Raw genomic sequence first — 13,637 nt, 5'->3', positions numbered from 1 at the left:
TGTTTAGTCATTGAATATGTTAGGGAAACAAATATTTTTCATTACTTTACGCGTTCATTATGAATTAGGAGAATGTACATATCGGTCTTGTGGAACTTGGTTGTATTTACACATGGATGGGCTCGGCGAGGATGACAAGGAATTTTTTTCGCCGATGAATTCGCGGCTCATGATATCACCAGTTTATTGTCGTCCGACATGAGGATGCTGTAAATCTTTTTGGACATGGCTTTGTTCACGAAACGATCCCGATTGGTAATGACTGACCGTTGTACCTGAATTAAAAAAAAAGGAAACAAAAGCCTTGATGAGCACGGCCTCAATTCTATCGTCATGGAGTATCGTCAATTCATTACCTCGATATCAGCCAAGAGCATCTCAGCCTCTTCAACCGATTGAGTTTTCGTGTAGGCGTCATAAAGTGAGTACACGGTGGGGTATTCTTGTACAATGGCTTTGGCAACGGCGTCAGTGCACTTTTGAATATTTTGAAGCATCTTTAGCCATGTGTCCGTTGAATCAATCCCTGACTTAGCCCGAACGTCCATGTAAAAATCCAGTAATTCTGACGATCTGCCATAATTTAAAATTAATATCGTATAAGGCAAAAGCGCTTAAATACCAAACAAGGAAGAAAACATACGCATTAGTTGTCGCCATAGTAGCTGAAAACGACGCTATCCATGAAGCAGTCTCTGTAATATTAGCAGTATGTACAATCATGATTTTCTCGCTCAGTTGAAGTGAGAGCATGATATCTTCTATGGTATTTTTATCGGGCCCATCCGCAATCCAATCGGTTTTAGAGGTGCGTGGCTTCTTCGAGGTGGCGGGTCTACTGCGTTGCTCTCCAAATTCTTCAGCTATACCTTTCAGTACTGAGTTCTGGAACGCTCTTGATCGATGGTTCTTTTGATCTCTATAGTATTTTTGTAAACCTTCTACAATCAGCACAACTTGAGAGCCAGCTTGCTGTGCCTTAATTCCAGCCAAGGTTGGGATGAGGTCTTCGTTTTGAATCATAATTGTGAATCGCTGCATGTTCATCCACAAAGCCACATGTCTGTTCTTGACAATAGTGGTCTTTTTGTTTTCAAAAGGTATAAAACTTTGAGAAAGACTATCCCATTCTGCTTTGGTCTTCGTTTGCCATCGTATGGTATATTGAACGTCATCCTCTATCTCAACAATTTCAGCTGCTTTTCCTATGAATTGAGATTTGATAGCCTCTCCAAGTTCAGAACCATAGAGTGTTTTTTCTAGGCATAGAATGGTGTCATGGAGAGTGTCCTTTGACGCACTGCGAAGAGCATTTGCCTGTTTCAATTCCTTGAGTTTCCTCTTTTCCGCTTCCTTTTGTGCCTATTAAAACAACGGCATTAGCACCCAATCATATACAAGGATTGTCTGCATAGTCATTACGTACTTTCGCCATTTCTCGTTCCCGCTTCTTTTCCAATCGTGTCTGCTCTTTCAATTCTTTCTGACTGGATCCAGCCTCATTGCCCTCAAGTTTTCGCTTTCCTTTCCTTTTGCTTCCGGACTTACTTTCAGATTCGGTGTCATTCGCACTTTCAGCTATAGATTCTAGTATTTTAGACAATGATCTCTGCACAGCGCAGTAATTAGGTTAAGTGATCTTGAGCAAATAAAATTTAACGCATTGGAAAAGCTGGACCTACGGGCTGCGGATTGACAACAAATTTTGAGAGATTCTCGTCTACTGAGTCTTGACTATTACACACAGTGGTGGTACTCTCACATTGAAGCGTAGTAAGGGAAGATATTCTTTTGCCTTTTGGACTTGGAGGAGTATCGTCTAGTATTATGACGTTTGCGTGGGCGAATGAACTCTTGCTGGGGGTTTTAGGTTGTGAAAGTGATTGCTCGGAGAAGAGGACCGCCCTCAGTGCTTCAGGTGAAGGTAAACCTTCCGAGCTACCATCAGAGAAAAGCTTGATTGGGGATACACCATTGACCCGCTCGGGTGGCATTGACTCTGAATTGTAAATGGCAAGGCTGAGGTGCAAGTGGTCCAGCGTGACGGTGGTAAATTTACAAAAACCGGAGGGCGCGTCGAAAAATTGTCGCGTTTTCAGTATTCTCATGCCAACTGGGGACAAATGGCTACTGACTCTGGCATCCCAGGAAACGAGCAGCGAGGACAATGCCACTATACAGAGCTATAATGTAGAAGAAAGATCCTCTAAATTCGATTCGAAAACGCTCTCTACTAGTCAACGTGATTGGAAGGAGAATCCCGACCATGGCGAAGGAAGCCAAGCAAGCCCCTATTCGGACCAAATACCCTTGCATGATGGTAACGACACCGATATTGTGAAAAATGAAAGCAGAGAAATAATGGATGAATACAGTCAGCAAACGGTACAAGATGCAATTGATACTAGTGGCTGTTGGTCCATAGGGGAGTTCAGCCAGGATGAGGAAGATTTAGCACCGCAACCTAGCAATTTCCGTGAACAAGCTCTCTTTTCTCAAATAGCGAATTCTCGAGATGACATAGACGATAATAGCAGCTATAGTAGCATTTTGGGAGATATCTCACCACGCCTCTCTTCTGACGACTTTGATAATCACAACGTTGAGTTTGACGACCTGAAAGACGAAGGAGTATCGAATGGCCACGACCTAAAATCAAGATCTAAGAAGCTGAATAACCTTGAAACATGCGTATCAGGATCCGATGCTGAATTATTGCCAAAGCAGAACGTAGCATCGGCCCTCTCTCTAGCTGCACCACCCACATTTATACCTAAAGCACCTGTTTTTATTTCCTCCAAGTCGACTGCATTCTCTGTTCTAAATTCAAGCACCAAGTCCGACACTTCAAAGCGCAAACATAATCAGATATCAAGCGACAGCCATGAAAAGATTACACTAGTAGAGTAATTTGATGCGTAGTATGGTTTTACTGTGATTTTCAACGCAATTCTCATGGTTGCTTTTGTATGATAGAAATGGACTGAGTATGAAGGCAAAGAAATTGCTTGAAGAAGATCAACACGCTCACAACCAGTGGGATACGGATGTTCGTGGCTACAGTAAGTCATCTTGTATTTGTTCTCCCGATGGTGTCGACTCATTTACTCACCACTGGTTCATATAGTGGCACAACTGGGGTCCGTAGCTTTCTTGGGACCCATATACCCTAACACGCAACTTTTTCGAATTGTGAATATAATGGACGACAAAGGTTTGGTCTATACAGAATGCATACGTATTGAAGAGCCTCCAGAAGAAGTTGTGTGGAAGCATGTGTCGGCGGCAGAAAATAATTTGCAAGACGACAACCAAGTTACATGGTCTCCGGCTGAAAGCGATGATGTCGATACCAATCCCCAAGTCATTTACTTTTCCTTCGTCAACTCTTCACTAAGCCAACCCATGCGCGCACGGTTCAATCAAAGCCAACTAGTTCGCATATGGCCACCTTGGCATGAGTATCTCCTAGAAATGGATGATGGCTCCGTCACCACGATCAAACTTGTCACTCAATTCATTACCGATGCAATCTATTGAGTGCTTGTACAACATGTCGTTCGCGACAACCTGTATATTTGTCTGTATATGCTGTAGAAAAATACAATATGAAAGAAACACAAACATCCATTCCTCGGCATTCACTTCAATTTAGATAAAACTCGTGTGGAGGGTTTTATGGTATTGATTGCGGACATGAGTGATGGAAAAAGGGGTTGAAGTGAGTGAGAACAATTACATGGAGGCGAATGTATATCAAAAAATAATCAAGTTCAGTGAATATATAAGCAATTCTAAAGTTGAACCCTCTTGTGGGCAGTTCTGGTGAATGGTGTAAGGTGCCATTCTGAATCGGCATCGGTAAGATCGACAGTTCCAAGCTTAATTTCATATACTATAGAGGAGAGAGAGCCATTAGATATCAGGGGAATAAATGTAGTTTTCATTCTCTCAAAGCTTAACTTACATCGCATTTCAAATCTAGGGCCAACTTCAGCCAGCTGAGCATCCTTATGACCAGTCTTGACAAATACATGGTGTCGGAATGATATGAAATCACTATCATTTGAAAATGTCATCACTCGCTTGCTATCTTCCTTTGGAACAGGGAAGAGGTATTTGAGGATGTTGGTTACCTGTTGTGGCCGGATAGTCAGTCATCCATTTCAATAGGGCTATTGTGACATTGTAATCGTAATAAAGCTTACTCTGTGTCCGAGCTTGGAATTGAAGTTGTGGAAGATGAGGTGAGGGAATGCTTCAGACACGGTGCCTTGGTCTTTGATATCGTGTCGAAGCACAACGTTATGCAATGAAAAGTATGCAGTTGGGCCATATGGGAAGTGACAAACCACCATACCGTCTAAGGGTATTACCAGTTAGACAAATTGTACGAATCGAACCGATTTCCTCTGCAAAAGGTGATTTTTCTTACCAGGTTGACCTCGGTGCTCGTGAAAGATAACCAAATCTGTGACCTCGTTTGCTCTACACGCATCCACAATCTCCTTCATAACGTGGTTACCACGATTTATACGCTGTGAGTTGGGAAATACGAGTCGCATTTCCTTTGAAAATTGTTGAAGACGACTGCTTGGGTCTCGAGAAGTTGTGATCAAAATCTTAGGGTCGTATATACCAGCCCTAGCGTATTCATCATCAACGTGGGAAGTGGGTTCTATTTGATATGAATTGTTGTTAGCTATCCAGAATTTAGTAAACTTGCTGATTTGCAACAGTACATACCAGTTTGAGCCTCGTCGAAGGGAAGATCTGCCTTCATGGAGTCACCAGTGTTTTGAAGCTCAGTGGGAACTGGTTTACCCTCTGTAGAAAAGTGATTTCGGTTAGATATTGGTTTGCATCGACATTGTAACTCGTTGCTCGGCACATACGTTCAATCGCTTCTTTGATCTGTTGCTTTCGTTCAAAGGTGGCTCGTTCCTTGGATTCCAAGGATTTCCTGTAGAGGTATTCTCTTCGAAGACGAGTATTTCTTCGTATCTATTCAATAGCATCTTAGACATATCGTTCTGGAGAGTAAAGTTTTTGAAAGAGTTTGCTGCCTTACCATGTTGCGATGTAAACGGTTGTATTGAAGGTGTTAGTAAAGTCACTGCCAACTTTTTTTTTTTTTCTTCACCTTTGGCCAAATTTTTGTGACTGTGTTTGCCGTGCGGATCCTGCGAATTTTCTGCAGGCTCAGACTTTCAAGGACAAACTTTTCTTTTCTTCATGTTCTTTCCCCGTTCGGAGCTGGCATACACTCGATGCTATTGCGAAGAAAACATATACAAGCTCTGTGAATGGATCAAGGAAAAACATGAAAACGAAATAGATAACATATTGGTGGTGTTTATCAGCAATCCTGACCGTCGAGTATGTGATATCAAGGTGTTACGAATAATTTAACAGTTTGTATTAAACGAAAACATTTTGTACAGGTACCACTTTGGGAGCAGTCGAGCGCTGTCGAAGGGAATTTTGTGATTTGGGTATGTATTCTGAATACAACAATAATATATGAAAATGTATATTGACTTCGCCCCTTTGTCAAGGACTATCATGTTATCCTGCTGCAATGCGTGGGAGACGGTACTGATGGGTAAGTGTAACGCAGCACCATGAAGAACATGACTTTGTACACCGAGCCACGCTGAACACATACTCTTGATAGTATCGTATATGACTTCGACAGTCGCCTACCATTTCCAACGCCTTTTCGTGACTATATTTCACGAACATTTCGCCCTAATATAGATTTAGCAAGCGCATTCAAAAGGTACGTTCGATCTGAGCAAGTACGATTCGACGATCATCGTCTGATAACCTAGTGCAGATGGTTTCGCCTAATCCCGTGCAGGAATTTTCTTCGATATTTTGCGTCTGATCGGTCGCACATGGTAAGGTGATCATGGAGATGGACATTAGATAATGGTATAGTGATTTAACAATGACCCGCCGCCCTAGCTCCAAGATGGAGAATATATCATGGCACCACCAACTTACAAAGCCATTTGCATCCCAGGTACTTTAGTAGTTCTCGCCCTTTGATTTCTAATTCTCAGCTAATGTACTAAGCCATCTTTTTTTTTCTAGGTGTACAAATGAATCTGGATAGATACATTGACATGACACAGAACGGCGACTCAGACAAATACGGAACTATACTGAGTGAAATCGAGTTTTTCACTTACTGCAGATCCGACTTCAGTAACTAACATTAATAACCAGGGACACCATGTAATCACTTAATATAATTAATATACCAATAGCAATGTAGAATAGAAAATCCCTCCACCTAACTCATGTGCGATAAAACAAAAGATTTCCAAACATCGTAAACGGTAAATATACCATTATGCGAAATTGGATGGCTACAAGTTCGATATGTTCATATGTAGCCATATAGACAAAGAATGACTATGCTTGCAGCACTGTTGAAAGATTTGACAATCTGTTCTCTTCCTCACTCTACCGTTTGTTGTAAGGAACTCCGCTTTGTAAAAAAAAAAAAAATTGTTAGGAACAAAGGAGTCCCAAGCATATTGATCCACTTCGACATGTCACTATCAAGACTTGTCCCAAATGTCCCATCAATTAAGCAATGGCCCAAGCTATTCAAAGCAACTGTGAGCTCCAAGTCGGCCATTCGCCTGAATCTAGTTAGTGTTTCTACCGCTGGTAAGATTTCACTTAGCGATTGACCTCCTCACCTGTACCGACTCCAACACCTCATTCTTCTTATAGACCGAGCAATGGCAGAATTGAACTTGAAGTCCCCCAAAAAGATGACCGCAGTTGAACTTTACCCAGGTATTATATGACATTCTTTACCAATATGCCACTTCGATATCAAGTTCCTTCAAAGAGTTCACTAGCTGACTTTCGATGTTCACCACTTGCAGGTGTGGGTGTATGGACGGCTGCACTGGTCAACGGAGGGATTAAAAAGGTCATAGCACTTGAACCACATAATAAGTTTTTCCCTTATATATCGGTAAGCAGAGAGGACAGACGATTTTTTGAAAGCGAGGACCATATGTTAACCTGGAGAGAAATTTGATGTAGGGACTCGCAAAGGAGTCAGATGGTGCTGTTGAGGCCATGGATCTTGATGGGTACGACTGGTCGACCTATTTGAAATTGAAAGAAGATAAGATCTTGGGATCCAAAGAAAACCAAGATTGGTCTGAAGGTAAACTTTGCTTTAGCGAGATATACGCAGTGTCATCGTACTGACATGACATTTACTTGGGCAATAGTTCACAAGGAGATCTTGTATACGGGAACCATACCTAAGAGTGTCAAAGGCGAGCAGCTCATGGCGCAATTATTTGGCTGTATTATCAATAAAATGGCATTACACAGCCTTGGACGAATACAGATGGCCATGTGGATCCCCACATCTCTCTACGTCGTGAGTATTGCAATGCTTTGGCCGACGACAAAAATGCTGCTTATGACTAACATATTCCTGGCCCAGAAAATTGCAGCACCTCCAGGTGACGCTGCAAGATGTAAACTGAGTATCGTACGAGATGCCAGCGCAGACATCTCGGTCATCAATACCCCCGATCCCGAAAACTTTTATCCTCCTGTAAATATCACTGCTTTGTATGATGTTATCTCACTTATCGTTGTACTGATGAACTTTGTTGTAGAACGACTACAAGCTTCTTAATATTGTGCCACTTGCTGAAAAGAGAATACAAAGTGAGTACACTTCAAACTGGAAACTTTAATGCTGCAACATGACACTAAACTGTAATTACAGCTGATTGGGATGTTTTCGAATACGTATTGCGGCACATCTTTGTTACAAAGAAGCAAAAACTTTCAAAGGCTATCAAGTAAGTTGAGATGCAAACATGGCTTGATTAAAGAAGCTGAACACTGTCACTAACTTGATCAAGGACGCTTGGCCCTGGAGCGGAAATCATCACATCACGACTATCATTCGACCCTAATATTCTTGTAGGACAGCTGAGTGTAGAACAAATTGATGAGGTGGCTCGCAAGTTTGAAGAGTGGCCGTTACGACCAAAAGTTCTATTTGAGGATGCAAGCGTCTTTGACGATAGACTGAAGACTCGTACATAGAAAGAAAAAACATTTTGCTGATTTTAAGAGCAAGACAACAACAGCACTAGACTAGAGTACACTACAATTGTATATTACCAAATAACACAATACTTTACATTCACCTCCTTCTATTTGACTTGGTTGGAGCAGCGAGTGCGTGTCCTGTACTTTTAATGTGGGTAAAGAGCGAATTTCTCGTCGGAAAATCCTCACCACAAACGTTGCAGTTCAGCATTTGCTGTAAGAAAGAATGTTAGTGATGTAACGTTAATAACTAAAAGCATTAGCAAAAATTACCTCAGCAGCTGCAGCCTCTTCTTTTTGCTTTTTCTTCTCTTTACGCTTTTCCCTCTTTGCCTTGGCCGATTCTTTAACAGGAGTGGCTTCAGAATTGCTGCTATTCAGAGAACCAAGGTCGCCATCGGGTTTAGGTGTTGACAATCCATTTTCATCATCACTGTCCATTTGTCGTGGGGTATTTACTCTGCTTCCCTTTTTCCGTCTACCGGACTGACCCAGTGCAAGTCTGGCCGCTAGGGTAGAAAGATCTTCTTCCACAAATGCTTCATCCAAATTCGGCGTAGTACTTTCGCTAAGTTCTTCACTATCAAATCCCCAGTTAGGAACCTTCTTCTTCGCTTTCTTTTTTGACTTCTTAGGGGCTGGGTGTATCGGTATGTAATCGTCGTCGGAAACCACATCCAGAGGCTCTGTTTGAATAATCGCAATCTCCTCACCGACGTCTGTTAAATTCACCGGCTCGATGCTCTCTCCCTCTTCTGTATCATCCATTTGCAGTGGAATAGCTTGTAAATCCAGATTCTCCTCATCGGCAAGCATTTGTTCCCGAAGATCTTGTACTATTTTAATATGTTTCTTGCTTTGCTCATGGTTTTCGAATTGTCTTTGGCTCTTGAAATACTTGTTGCATGCCACGCAATAAAATGCATCGTCGTAGTCTCCGTTTTCGTCCTCGTCCTCGTCCTCATCTTCCGATACACTATCAGCTTCTTCGCCAACCCTGGCCCACTCTTGTTCCTTGTATGCGGCAGCCTTTGCCTGCAATTCTAAGCGTTCTCGTTGTGCTCTTGCCTTGTTCTCTGCCACTTGCGCATCTTTTTTCGCCTTCTGCTGGTCCTGATACGCCTTGTATCGTGGATCACGTTTTCGAACAAAAGCCACCAAGTTCTGCACGATAACGAGAAGTTAGCAGTGAATATCAATTACATGTCGCCAGTTGTATATTGACTTACTCTAATGGTATCATTGTATTCCTTCTTAGCGGTTTCTCTAGCTTTCTTGTTTTCTTTCTCCATTGCCCGCTTTACAAATCGGTTGGGAGCTTCAGACAGCCTCCATTTGTCTGCCCACTGGAAAGATTTTGCACTGGAGAAGGTCATCCAAGCATTGTAAAAGTCCTTGACGTAAGCTCCGTATCCAAGGTAACCGTCGTCGTCAGCAAACGGCGTGCTTGAAGAACCAAATGATGGATATCGTGTAAAAGACTGAACCTCGTCCGACGCTCCAGAGGCCACAGCTTCCTCTTCCTCGTCCTCCAACTTTTGAAACAGCGTTCTATAGATATGAAAAAATCCCTATGTAATACAAGGATTAGTCAAACTGACGATCCCAATTATATGCTGATAACAATAGCTTTACCTTTGGATCATCGTTATATCCACGATATTGAGATATACTAAAGTATCCCATAAGATCGTCAACTGTCGTCCCGGCTGAGCTGTCTTTCTGGCCAACACTGTCATCTCCTCGTAAAATGGCGTCTCGATGTCCATCATACCTATCAAATAAAGCAATCGTCAGTACAACGCTGGCAGTTACGTCTATACATATCATAATGCGACCATCGTTACCATGCTCTTTCTTGTGGATCTGATAGGACTTCGTATGCTTCTTGAATTAAGGCAAATTGATCGGTAGCTTGCTGGATTCTATGGGCATTCTTGTCTAATAGGATTTGTCAGTATCGAGGTTGTAAAGTCTGAGTATTAAACTCTCATGAAGTGAGGTTTACCAGGGTGCCATATCAAAGCCTGCTTTCTGTAAGCCTTTTTTAACTCTTCAGGTGAAGCAGTCCTTGCTACGTTGAGTAACTCGTAGTAACAAACTCGCATTTCCGGGAGATCGCAAAGGTTATTGTTGAATGCACGAGATTAGAGATCGCTTTTTTTTGGGCTGGCACAGCAAAAACATTTTTAAACTTCGGCGGAGTTTAACATACCTCACCTTTTTGGCATTGATACTTTCCAAGCTCTTTGTGCCCATCGTCGTCTAATCATGCTACGGTGGAGGTCTAGCACTACAATAACACAGGCACTAGCTCTATGTTGTTGTATATCAAATCTCTTCAGCACCGTTTACGCATTTCAATACCCATCAACCTTTCCAAAAAGCAAGCTCTACCAGCTTCCGCCAGACAGTCTCGGCATTGATAACTTGGCAGGCACCATTGCAGCATTTGGAGACTTCAATGGCGACAAATAGTATGTTTATGTGATACCTATGTCTATTATGGAACAAAGAAAGAGTTTAACCGAGTATTTTGTTTACGACAGCACTGATTTAATTGTGCTTGGCACCGATCAAGCTTCCGTAACAGTGTACACTTGGAATCATGGTATGTAGCTTGCATGTCAAATTCACAGTGAAAAGCCAGCCTGTAACTAAAGGCTCTACTAGTCAACTCTACCTTTCAAGCGTTACCGAACGCACCGCAAGTCCACAACACCGATTTTGTGATAGAAAATATCATTCCTGGCGACTTTACATTTGACGGCAAGCTTGATCTCTTGCTTATGGGACGCAAGAACCCATCGCATGCCAATGATGAGATATTGATGAGAATTTACAAGGGGAATGGAAATGATACAATAGGTAAAATGAGGATGCATGTTACATTTGGCGACAAAGTGTCCAACCAGCTGAAAATAAATCTATCTTCAATCACTCGTAGATTCCGACTACATCAGCCTTCCTTCAGCAAAGACAGCTCAGCCCATGGTAGCAGATATCACTGGTGATATGAAGCCTGATATATTAGGATACGCATGGGATGATACATCATCACAACCTACATTGTCCATTTGGACCAATATTGCAGATCCGGCCAACCCGAATAGCACCACCCTTTTCAATGTGTAAGTGCTGTAATGCTTACGATTGTTTTAGGTTCATAACGTTAATCTAATGAGACATCTTCTTTTATTAGTTCGTCCGCTGAGAAATTGTTTGACACAGCAGATTCCCAGAAGTGCGTATGGTCTTCTCCCCATTCGAATGCATTTCTGGATTTGGACGGTGATTGTCTTGCAGGTAAGGCAGGCGTCTTTTTACTAACGTGAAGGATGAGATTATAGAGTCAAGCACGCATGTTAACGTTTTATCTTTACCGTCAGACCTCGTTTTTACATGCACTGGATCGAATGGACAGCAGAGTGTGCAGTTTTGGGTCAACAATCGCGAACAAGGCTTCAAAATGGTTCAACAAGCAAACTTGCCGAACGGGGCTGGTCCTCTAAGCTTCTCCGATATAGGTCAGTCTACATAGAAATCACACACGGTAGTTCGGCACCAACTGACATTATCATTTCATTTAGATGGCGATGGATCTATCGATATATTGTTTCCTGTGTGCAGTGGATCAAAATGTCAGATCCATATTGTTTATAATCAACAAATGTCATTGTGCGCGAAGCCTGAAGATTCCCACCAAAACTCAACCACCTGTCGCCAAGCACGAAACCTATGTGTTGCAGACCCAGACTTCAAATTTGACTTTGATAGTAGTCATACTCAGGTAACTGATGAAAATTTCGGAACCCTTCAATATTGAAACATACAGCTTACTCATTTGTCTTTAGTCATATTCGATGTTTGATATGAGTAGTGTGTTGGATGATGGTGAATATATCCGCACGGATGACACTGGCTTTCAGGGTTCTTGGCCAGTACCCATTCGACTTGGTATGTAACATACTCAGCTTTCATTTTTTTACTCATGACTAACCGAAAGAACCCTATCATTAAAGGGGACTATAATTTGGACGGATACCCGGACCTACTCGTCGTCACAAATAAGCGAGTGGTACTTTTCGAGTCTGTTCGTTGCGACAATGGCCGATGCCCAGCCCCCGCTACAAATGCGTATCGTAGAGCATTCAAAATTGTCACCAGTGGAGCCGATGCCATTACTAGTGACATATCCAACCCGAGGCAAGCTGCTTTCTTCGATATCGCTGAAGATGTAGGTGAAATTTTTGTGAGAAGTATGCGTACAAGCCATAGTCTGACCAACGTATTTAGGGCACGCTTGACATACTTGTACTGCAACTGGAGGGATCCAGTTCATCATTGGGCAGGAAAGCACAATTTGTACTGAACAATTACTTTAATGATGCTTTCTTCCTGAAAGGGCTTGGTAAGTTGATTATTCCATGCTTGGTAACTCACTAGTCTACACAGAAAGATTGACATTACATATGATTTGTGTACACTAGTTTCCAACGGCGTATGCCCAGGCTATTGCCCTAATGAACCGCGATTTCCAACTCCAAAGGTTTGTGCTTATTGCTCTTTAGAATGAAATGTCCCTGATTTTATTAACATTGCATTGTCGATAGCCATACGGTGTTAATTATCCTGGAGCAACGTTCAAATTTACGGTGCTTGACACATCCGGCGTAAAGCGTGTACACCAAGGTATGTTACTGGTAACGAAATAGCGAAGTTTTGGGAAATGGAGCGCTCACATCTATGAAATATATACAGTTCCTCAACTTTCACAGACGGGATACCTTTCCCTTCAAACTCCATACAGCTTGTTTGGATTGGGCCGCACCAACAATTATATTGAGGAAATGTTTGCTGGTACCACTCAACATCAGGTAAGGCTTTGACTCGACAAAAGATTATGTTGTATTTGTTAAATGAAGAACAAGAGTAACCAACACTATCAACATTTTGAATACAGGTTCAAAATTATCTATTTTACGAAGGAGTTATCCCCAACTCCCAACTAATTTTCATTCCATACCAACCAGAGGGTGTTGAGGATTCTTCTACGTAAGTTAATTTCATCTTCCTCATCTTTATGCTCCCACAACTGACGCTTTCTTCTACAGATGGAAAGTAGAACTCTACATTCAGCCAGCAGATTACATCCCATGGGTCTTTGTCACCTTAGCCGGTGCAGCTGCCATTTTGGCAACTGTAGTTGCAACGCTTAATTGGATGGAAAAGCGAGAGGATCGTTTAGAGCGACGAAAGGCTTTGCATATTGTGAACTTTGATGCTCTTTGAAAGCTTGTTCCTTTCCTTTTCAGCACCTACGTGTGTACCGCATTTGCATTGTGCCATGTAACATACCATACTCTCTTTTTGTTTCCTTTTCCTTTTTGACCATCAGGCTTAATAATAGCGCTTAGCATCAATTAGATCTTTATCAAACGTCTTTGGATTGTATTTATTTTGAAACATTTCTAAAAAAAAAAAAACCCCCCCCGAACCAGTGGTATAGTGAGACTCTTCCAGAGAGT

At 42.0% G+C, this 13,637-nt stretch overlaps 8 protein-coding genes across 8 annotated transcripts; 4 read left to right on the top strand and 4 right to left on the bottom strand.

Annotated features, from left to right (window-relative positions):
• Nucleotide 1: 1 nt before the first annotated feature.
• Nucleotides 2-1,677, bottom strand: K450DRAFT_218654 (uncharacterized protein). Its single transcript, XM_051585242.1, has 4 exons — nucleotides 1,427-1,677; nucleotides 644-1,362; nucleotides 357-573; nucleotides 2-275 (listed from the first exon to the last, which is right to left on the bottom strand). Exons 1-4 carry the CDS (start codon nucleotides 1,433-1,435, stop codon nucleotides 168-170), a joined length of 1,053 nt encoding a protein of 350 aa, XP_051449209.1. The 5' UTR covers nucleotides 1,436-1,677; the 3' UTR covers nucleotides 2-167.
• Nucleotides 1,516-2,022, bottom strand: K450DRAFT_218652 (uncharacterized protein). Its single transcript, XM_051585241.1, has 2 exons — nucleotides 1,679-2,022; nucleotides 1,516-1,609 (listed from the first exon to the last, which is right to left on the bottom strand). Exons 1-2 carry the CDS (start codon nucleotides 1,992-1,994, stop codon nucleotides 1,596-1,598), a joined length of 330 nt encoding a protein of 109 aa, XP_051449208.1. The 5' UTR covers nucleotides 1,995-2,022; the 3' UTR covers nucleotides 1,516-1,595.
• Nucleotides 2,023-2,101: 79 nt separating this feature from the next.
• Nucleotides 2,102-3,895, top strand: K450DRAFT_218649 (uncharacterized protein). The gene is made up of 3 exons (XM_051585240.1): nucleotides 2,102-2,906; nucleotides 2,977-3,062; nucleotides 3,128-3,895. Exons 1-3 carry the CDS (start codon nucleotides 2,107-2,109, stop codon nucleotides 3,538-3,540), a joined length of 1,299 nt encoding a protein of 432 aa, XP_051449207.1. The 5' UTR covers nucleotides 2,102-2,106; the 3' UTR covers nucleotides 3,541-3,895.
• Nucleotides 3,668-5,115, bottom strand: K450DRAFT_218646 (uncharacterized protein). Its single transcript, XM_051585239.1, has 7 exons — nucleotides 5,072-5,115; nucleotides 4,896-5,004; nucleotides 4,747-4,827; nucleotides 4,436-4,678; nucleotides 4,209-4,363; nucleotides 3,968-4,136; nucleotides 3,668-3,895 (listed from the first exon to the last, which is right to left on the bottom strand). Exons 1-7 carry the CDS (start codon nucleotides 5,072-5,074, stop codon nucleotides 3,795-3,797), a joined length of 861 nt encoding a protein of 286 aa, XP_051449206.1. The 5' UTR covers nucleotides 5,075-5,115; the 3' UTR covers nucleotides 3,668-3,794.
• Nucleotides 5,116-5,235: 120 nt separating this feature from the next.
• Nucleotides 5,236-6,337, top strand: K450DRAFT_276574 (uncharacterized protein; the record flags this gene model as incomplete). The annotated part of the gene is made up of 7 exons (XM_051593236.1): nucleotides 5,236-5,379; nucleotides 5,445-5,495; nucleotides 5,559-5,605; nucleotides 5,678-5,782; nucleotides 5,840-5,903; nucleotides 5,971-6,028; nucleotides 6,100-6,337. 7 exons carry the CDS (start codon nucleotides 5,236-5,238, stop codon nucleotides 6,219-6,221), a joined length of 591 nt encoding a protein of 196 aa, XP_051449205.1. The 3' UTR covers nucleotides 6,222-6,337.
• Nucleotides 6,338-6,550: 213 nt separating this feature from the next.
• Nucleotides 6,551-8,228, top strand: K450DRAFT_218638 (uncharacterized protein). Its single transcript, XM_051585238.1, has 9 exons — nucleotides 6,551-6,684; nucleotides 6,751-6,816; nucleotides 6,909-7,000; nucleotides 7,072-7,198; nucleotides 7,266-7,420; nucleotides 7,487-7,600; nucleotides 7,665-7,716; nucleotides 7,778-7,853; nucleotides 7,917-8,228. Exons 1-9 carry the CDS (start codon nucleotides 6,564-6,566, stop codon nucleotides 8,101-8,103), a joined length of 990 nt encoding a protein of 329 aa, XP_051449204.1. The 5' UTR covers nucleotides 6,551-6,563; the 3' UTR covers nucleotides 8,104-8,228.
• Nucleotides 8,206-10,295, bottom strand: K450DRAFT_218635 (uncharacterized protein). The gene is made up of 7 exons (XM_051585237.1): nucleotides 10,118-10,295; nucleotides 9,957-10,050; nucleotides 9,745-9,883; nucleotides 9,339-9,680; nucleotides 8,795-9,273; nucleotides 8,383-8,577; nucleotides 8,206-8,323 (listed from the first exon to the last, which is right to left on the bottom strand). The coding sequence occupies exons 1-6, from the start codon at nucleotides 10,215-10,217 to the stop codon at nucleotides 8,565-8,567; spliced, it is 1,167 nt and encodes a 388-aa protein (XP_051449203.1). The 5' UTR covers nucleotides 10,218-10,295; the 3' UTR covers nucleotides 8,206-8,323; nucleotides 8,383-8,564.
• K450DRAFT_218631 (uncharacterized protein) lies at nucleotides 10,118-13,549 on the top strand. Its single transcript, XM_051585236.1, has 16 exons — nucleotides 10,118-10,586; nucleotides 10,659-10,720; nucleotides 10,783-10,977; nucleotides 11,057-11,240; nucleotides 11,312-11,415; nucleotides 11,499-11,636; nucleotides 11,700-11,899; nucleotides 11,964-12,066; nucleotides 12,132-12,346; nucleotides 12,406-12,520; nucleotides 12,600-12,658; nucleotides 12,723-12,801; nucleotides 12,871-12,986; nucleotides 13,073-13,164; nucleotides 13,224-13,458; nucleotides 13,527-13,549. The coding sequence occupies exons 1-15, from the start codon at nucleotides 10,381-10,383 to the stop codon at nucleotides 13,399-13,401; spliced, it is 2,046 nt and encodes a 681-aa protein (XP_051449202.1). The 5' UTR covers nucleotides 10,118-10,380; the 3' UTR covers nucleotides 13,402-13,458; nucleotides 13,527-13,549.
• The last annotated feature ends 88 nt before the right edge of the window (nucleotides 13,550-13,637 follow it).

Source organism: Umbelopsis ramanniana, assembly GCF_025399195.1.
Source record: "Umbelopsis ramanniana AG unplaced genomic scaffold K450scaffold_2, whole genome shotgun sequence".
Lineage (NCBI taxonomy): Eukaryota > Fungi > Mucoromycota > Umbelopsidomycetes > Umbelopsidales > Umbelopsidaceae > Umbelopsis > Umbelopsis ramanniana.
Note: the sequence above shows the minus strand (reverse complement) of the source record. Positions and strands in the feature narration are given on the sequence as shown.

What these genes read in the sequence shown, in the direction of transcription:
- K450DRAFT_218654 (XM_051585242.1), bottom strand. An exon ending in ACTATGGCGACAACTAATGC is followed by an intron (nt 574 to 643) that starts GTATGTTTTCTT and finishes AAATTATGGCAG; the next exon opens with ATCGTCAGAATTACTGGATT. An exon ending in TGCTCTTGGCTGATATCGAG is followed by an intron (nt 276 to 356) that starts GTAATGAATTGA and finishes TTTTTAATTCAG; the next exon opens with GTACAACGGTCAGTCATTAC.
- K450DRAFT_218649 (XM_051585240.1), top strand. Translation starts at nt 2,107, where the DNA reads ATGCCAACTGGGGACAAATGGCTACTGACTCTGGCATCCCAGGAAACG. An exon ending in GAAAAGATTACACTAGTAGA is followed by an intron (nt 2,907 to 2,976) that starts GTAATTTGATGC and finishes TTTGTATGATAG; the next exon opens with AAATGGACTGAGTATGAAGG. An exon ending in TACGGATGTTCGTGGCTACA is followed by an intron (nt 3,063 to 3,127) that starts GTAAGTCATCTT and finishes TGGTTCATATAG; the next exon opens with TGGCACAACTGGGGTCCGTA.
- K450DRAFT_218652 (XM_051585241.1), bottom strand. Translation starts at nt 1,994, where the DNA reads ATGCCACCCGAGCGGGTCAATGGTGTATCCCCAATCAAGCTTTTCTCT.
- K450DRAFT_218646 (XM_051585239.1), bottom strand. An exon ending in GATCAAAGAAGCGATTGAAC is followed by an intron (nt 4,828 to 4,895) that starts GTATGTGCCGAG and finishes ACTTTTCTACAG; the next exon opens with AGGGTAAACCAGTTCCCACT. An exon ending in ATTCCAAGCTCGGACACAGA is followed by an intron (nt 4,137 to 4,208) that starts GTAAGCTTTATT and finishes CGGCCACAACAG; the next exon opens with GTAACCAACATCCTCAAATA.
- K450DRAFT_218638 (XM_051585238.1), top strand. Translation starts at nt 6,564, where the DNA reads ATGTCACTATCAAGACTTGTCCCAAATGTCCCATCAATTAAGCAATGG. An exon ending in AGTTAGTGTTTCTACCGCTG is followed by an intron (nt 6,685 to 6,750) that starts GTAAGATTTCAC and finishes TTCTTCTTATAG; the next exon opens with ACCGAGCAATGGCAGAATTG. An exon ending in AGTTTTTCCCTTATATATCG is followed by an intron (nt 7,001 to 7,071) that starts GTAAGCAGAGAG and finishes AATTTGATGTAG; the next exon opens with GGACTCGCAAAGGAGTCAGA.
- K450DRAFT_218635 (XM_051585237.1), bottom strand. Translation starts at nt 10,217, where the DNA reads ATGCGAGTTTGTTACTACGAGTTACTCAACGTAGCAAGGACTGCTTCA. An exon ending in GATCCACAAGAAAGAGCATG is followed by an intron (nt 9,884 to 9,956) that starts GTAACGATGGTC and finishes TTTATTTGATAG; the next exon opens with GTATGATGGACATCGAGACG. An exon ending in GATATAACGATGATCCAAAG is followed by an intron (nt 9,681 to 9,744) that starts GTAAAGCTATTG and finishes TGTATTACATAG; the next exon opens with GGATTTTTTCATATCTATAG.
- K450DRAFT_218631 (XM_051585236.1), top strand. Translation starts at nt 10,381, where the DNA reads ATGCTACGGTGGAGGTCTAGCACTACAATAACACAGGCACTAGCTCTA. An exon ending in TCTTCGATATCGCTGAAGAT is followed by an intron (nt 12,347 to 12,405) that starts GTAGGTGAAATT and finishes CAACGTATTTAG; the next exon opens with GGCACGCTTGACATACTTGT. An exon ending in GGTGTTGAGGATTCTTCTAC is followed by an intron (nt 13,165 to 13,223) that starts GTAAGTTAATTT and finishes TTTCTTCTACAG; the next exon opens with ATGGAAAGTAGAACTCTACA.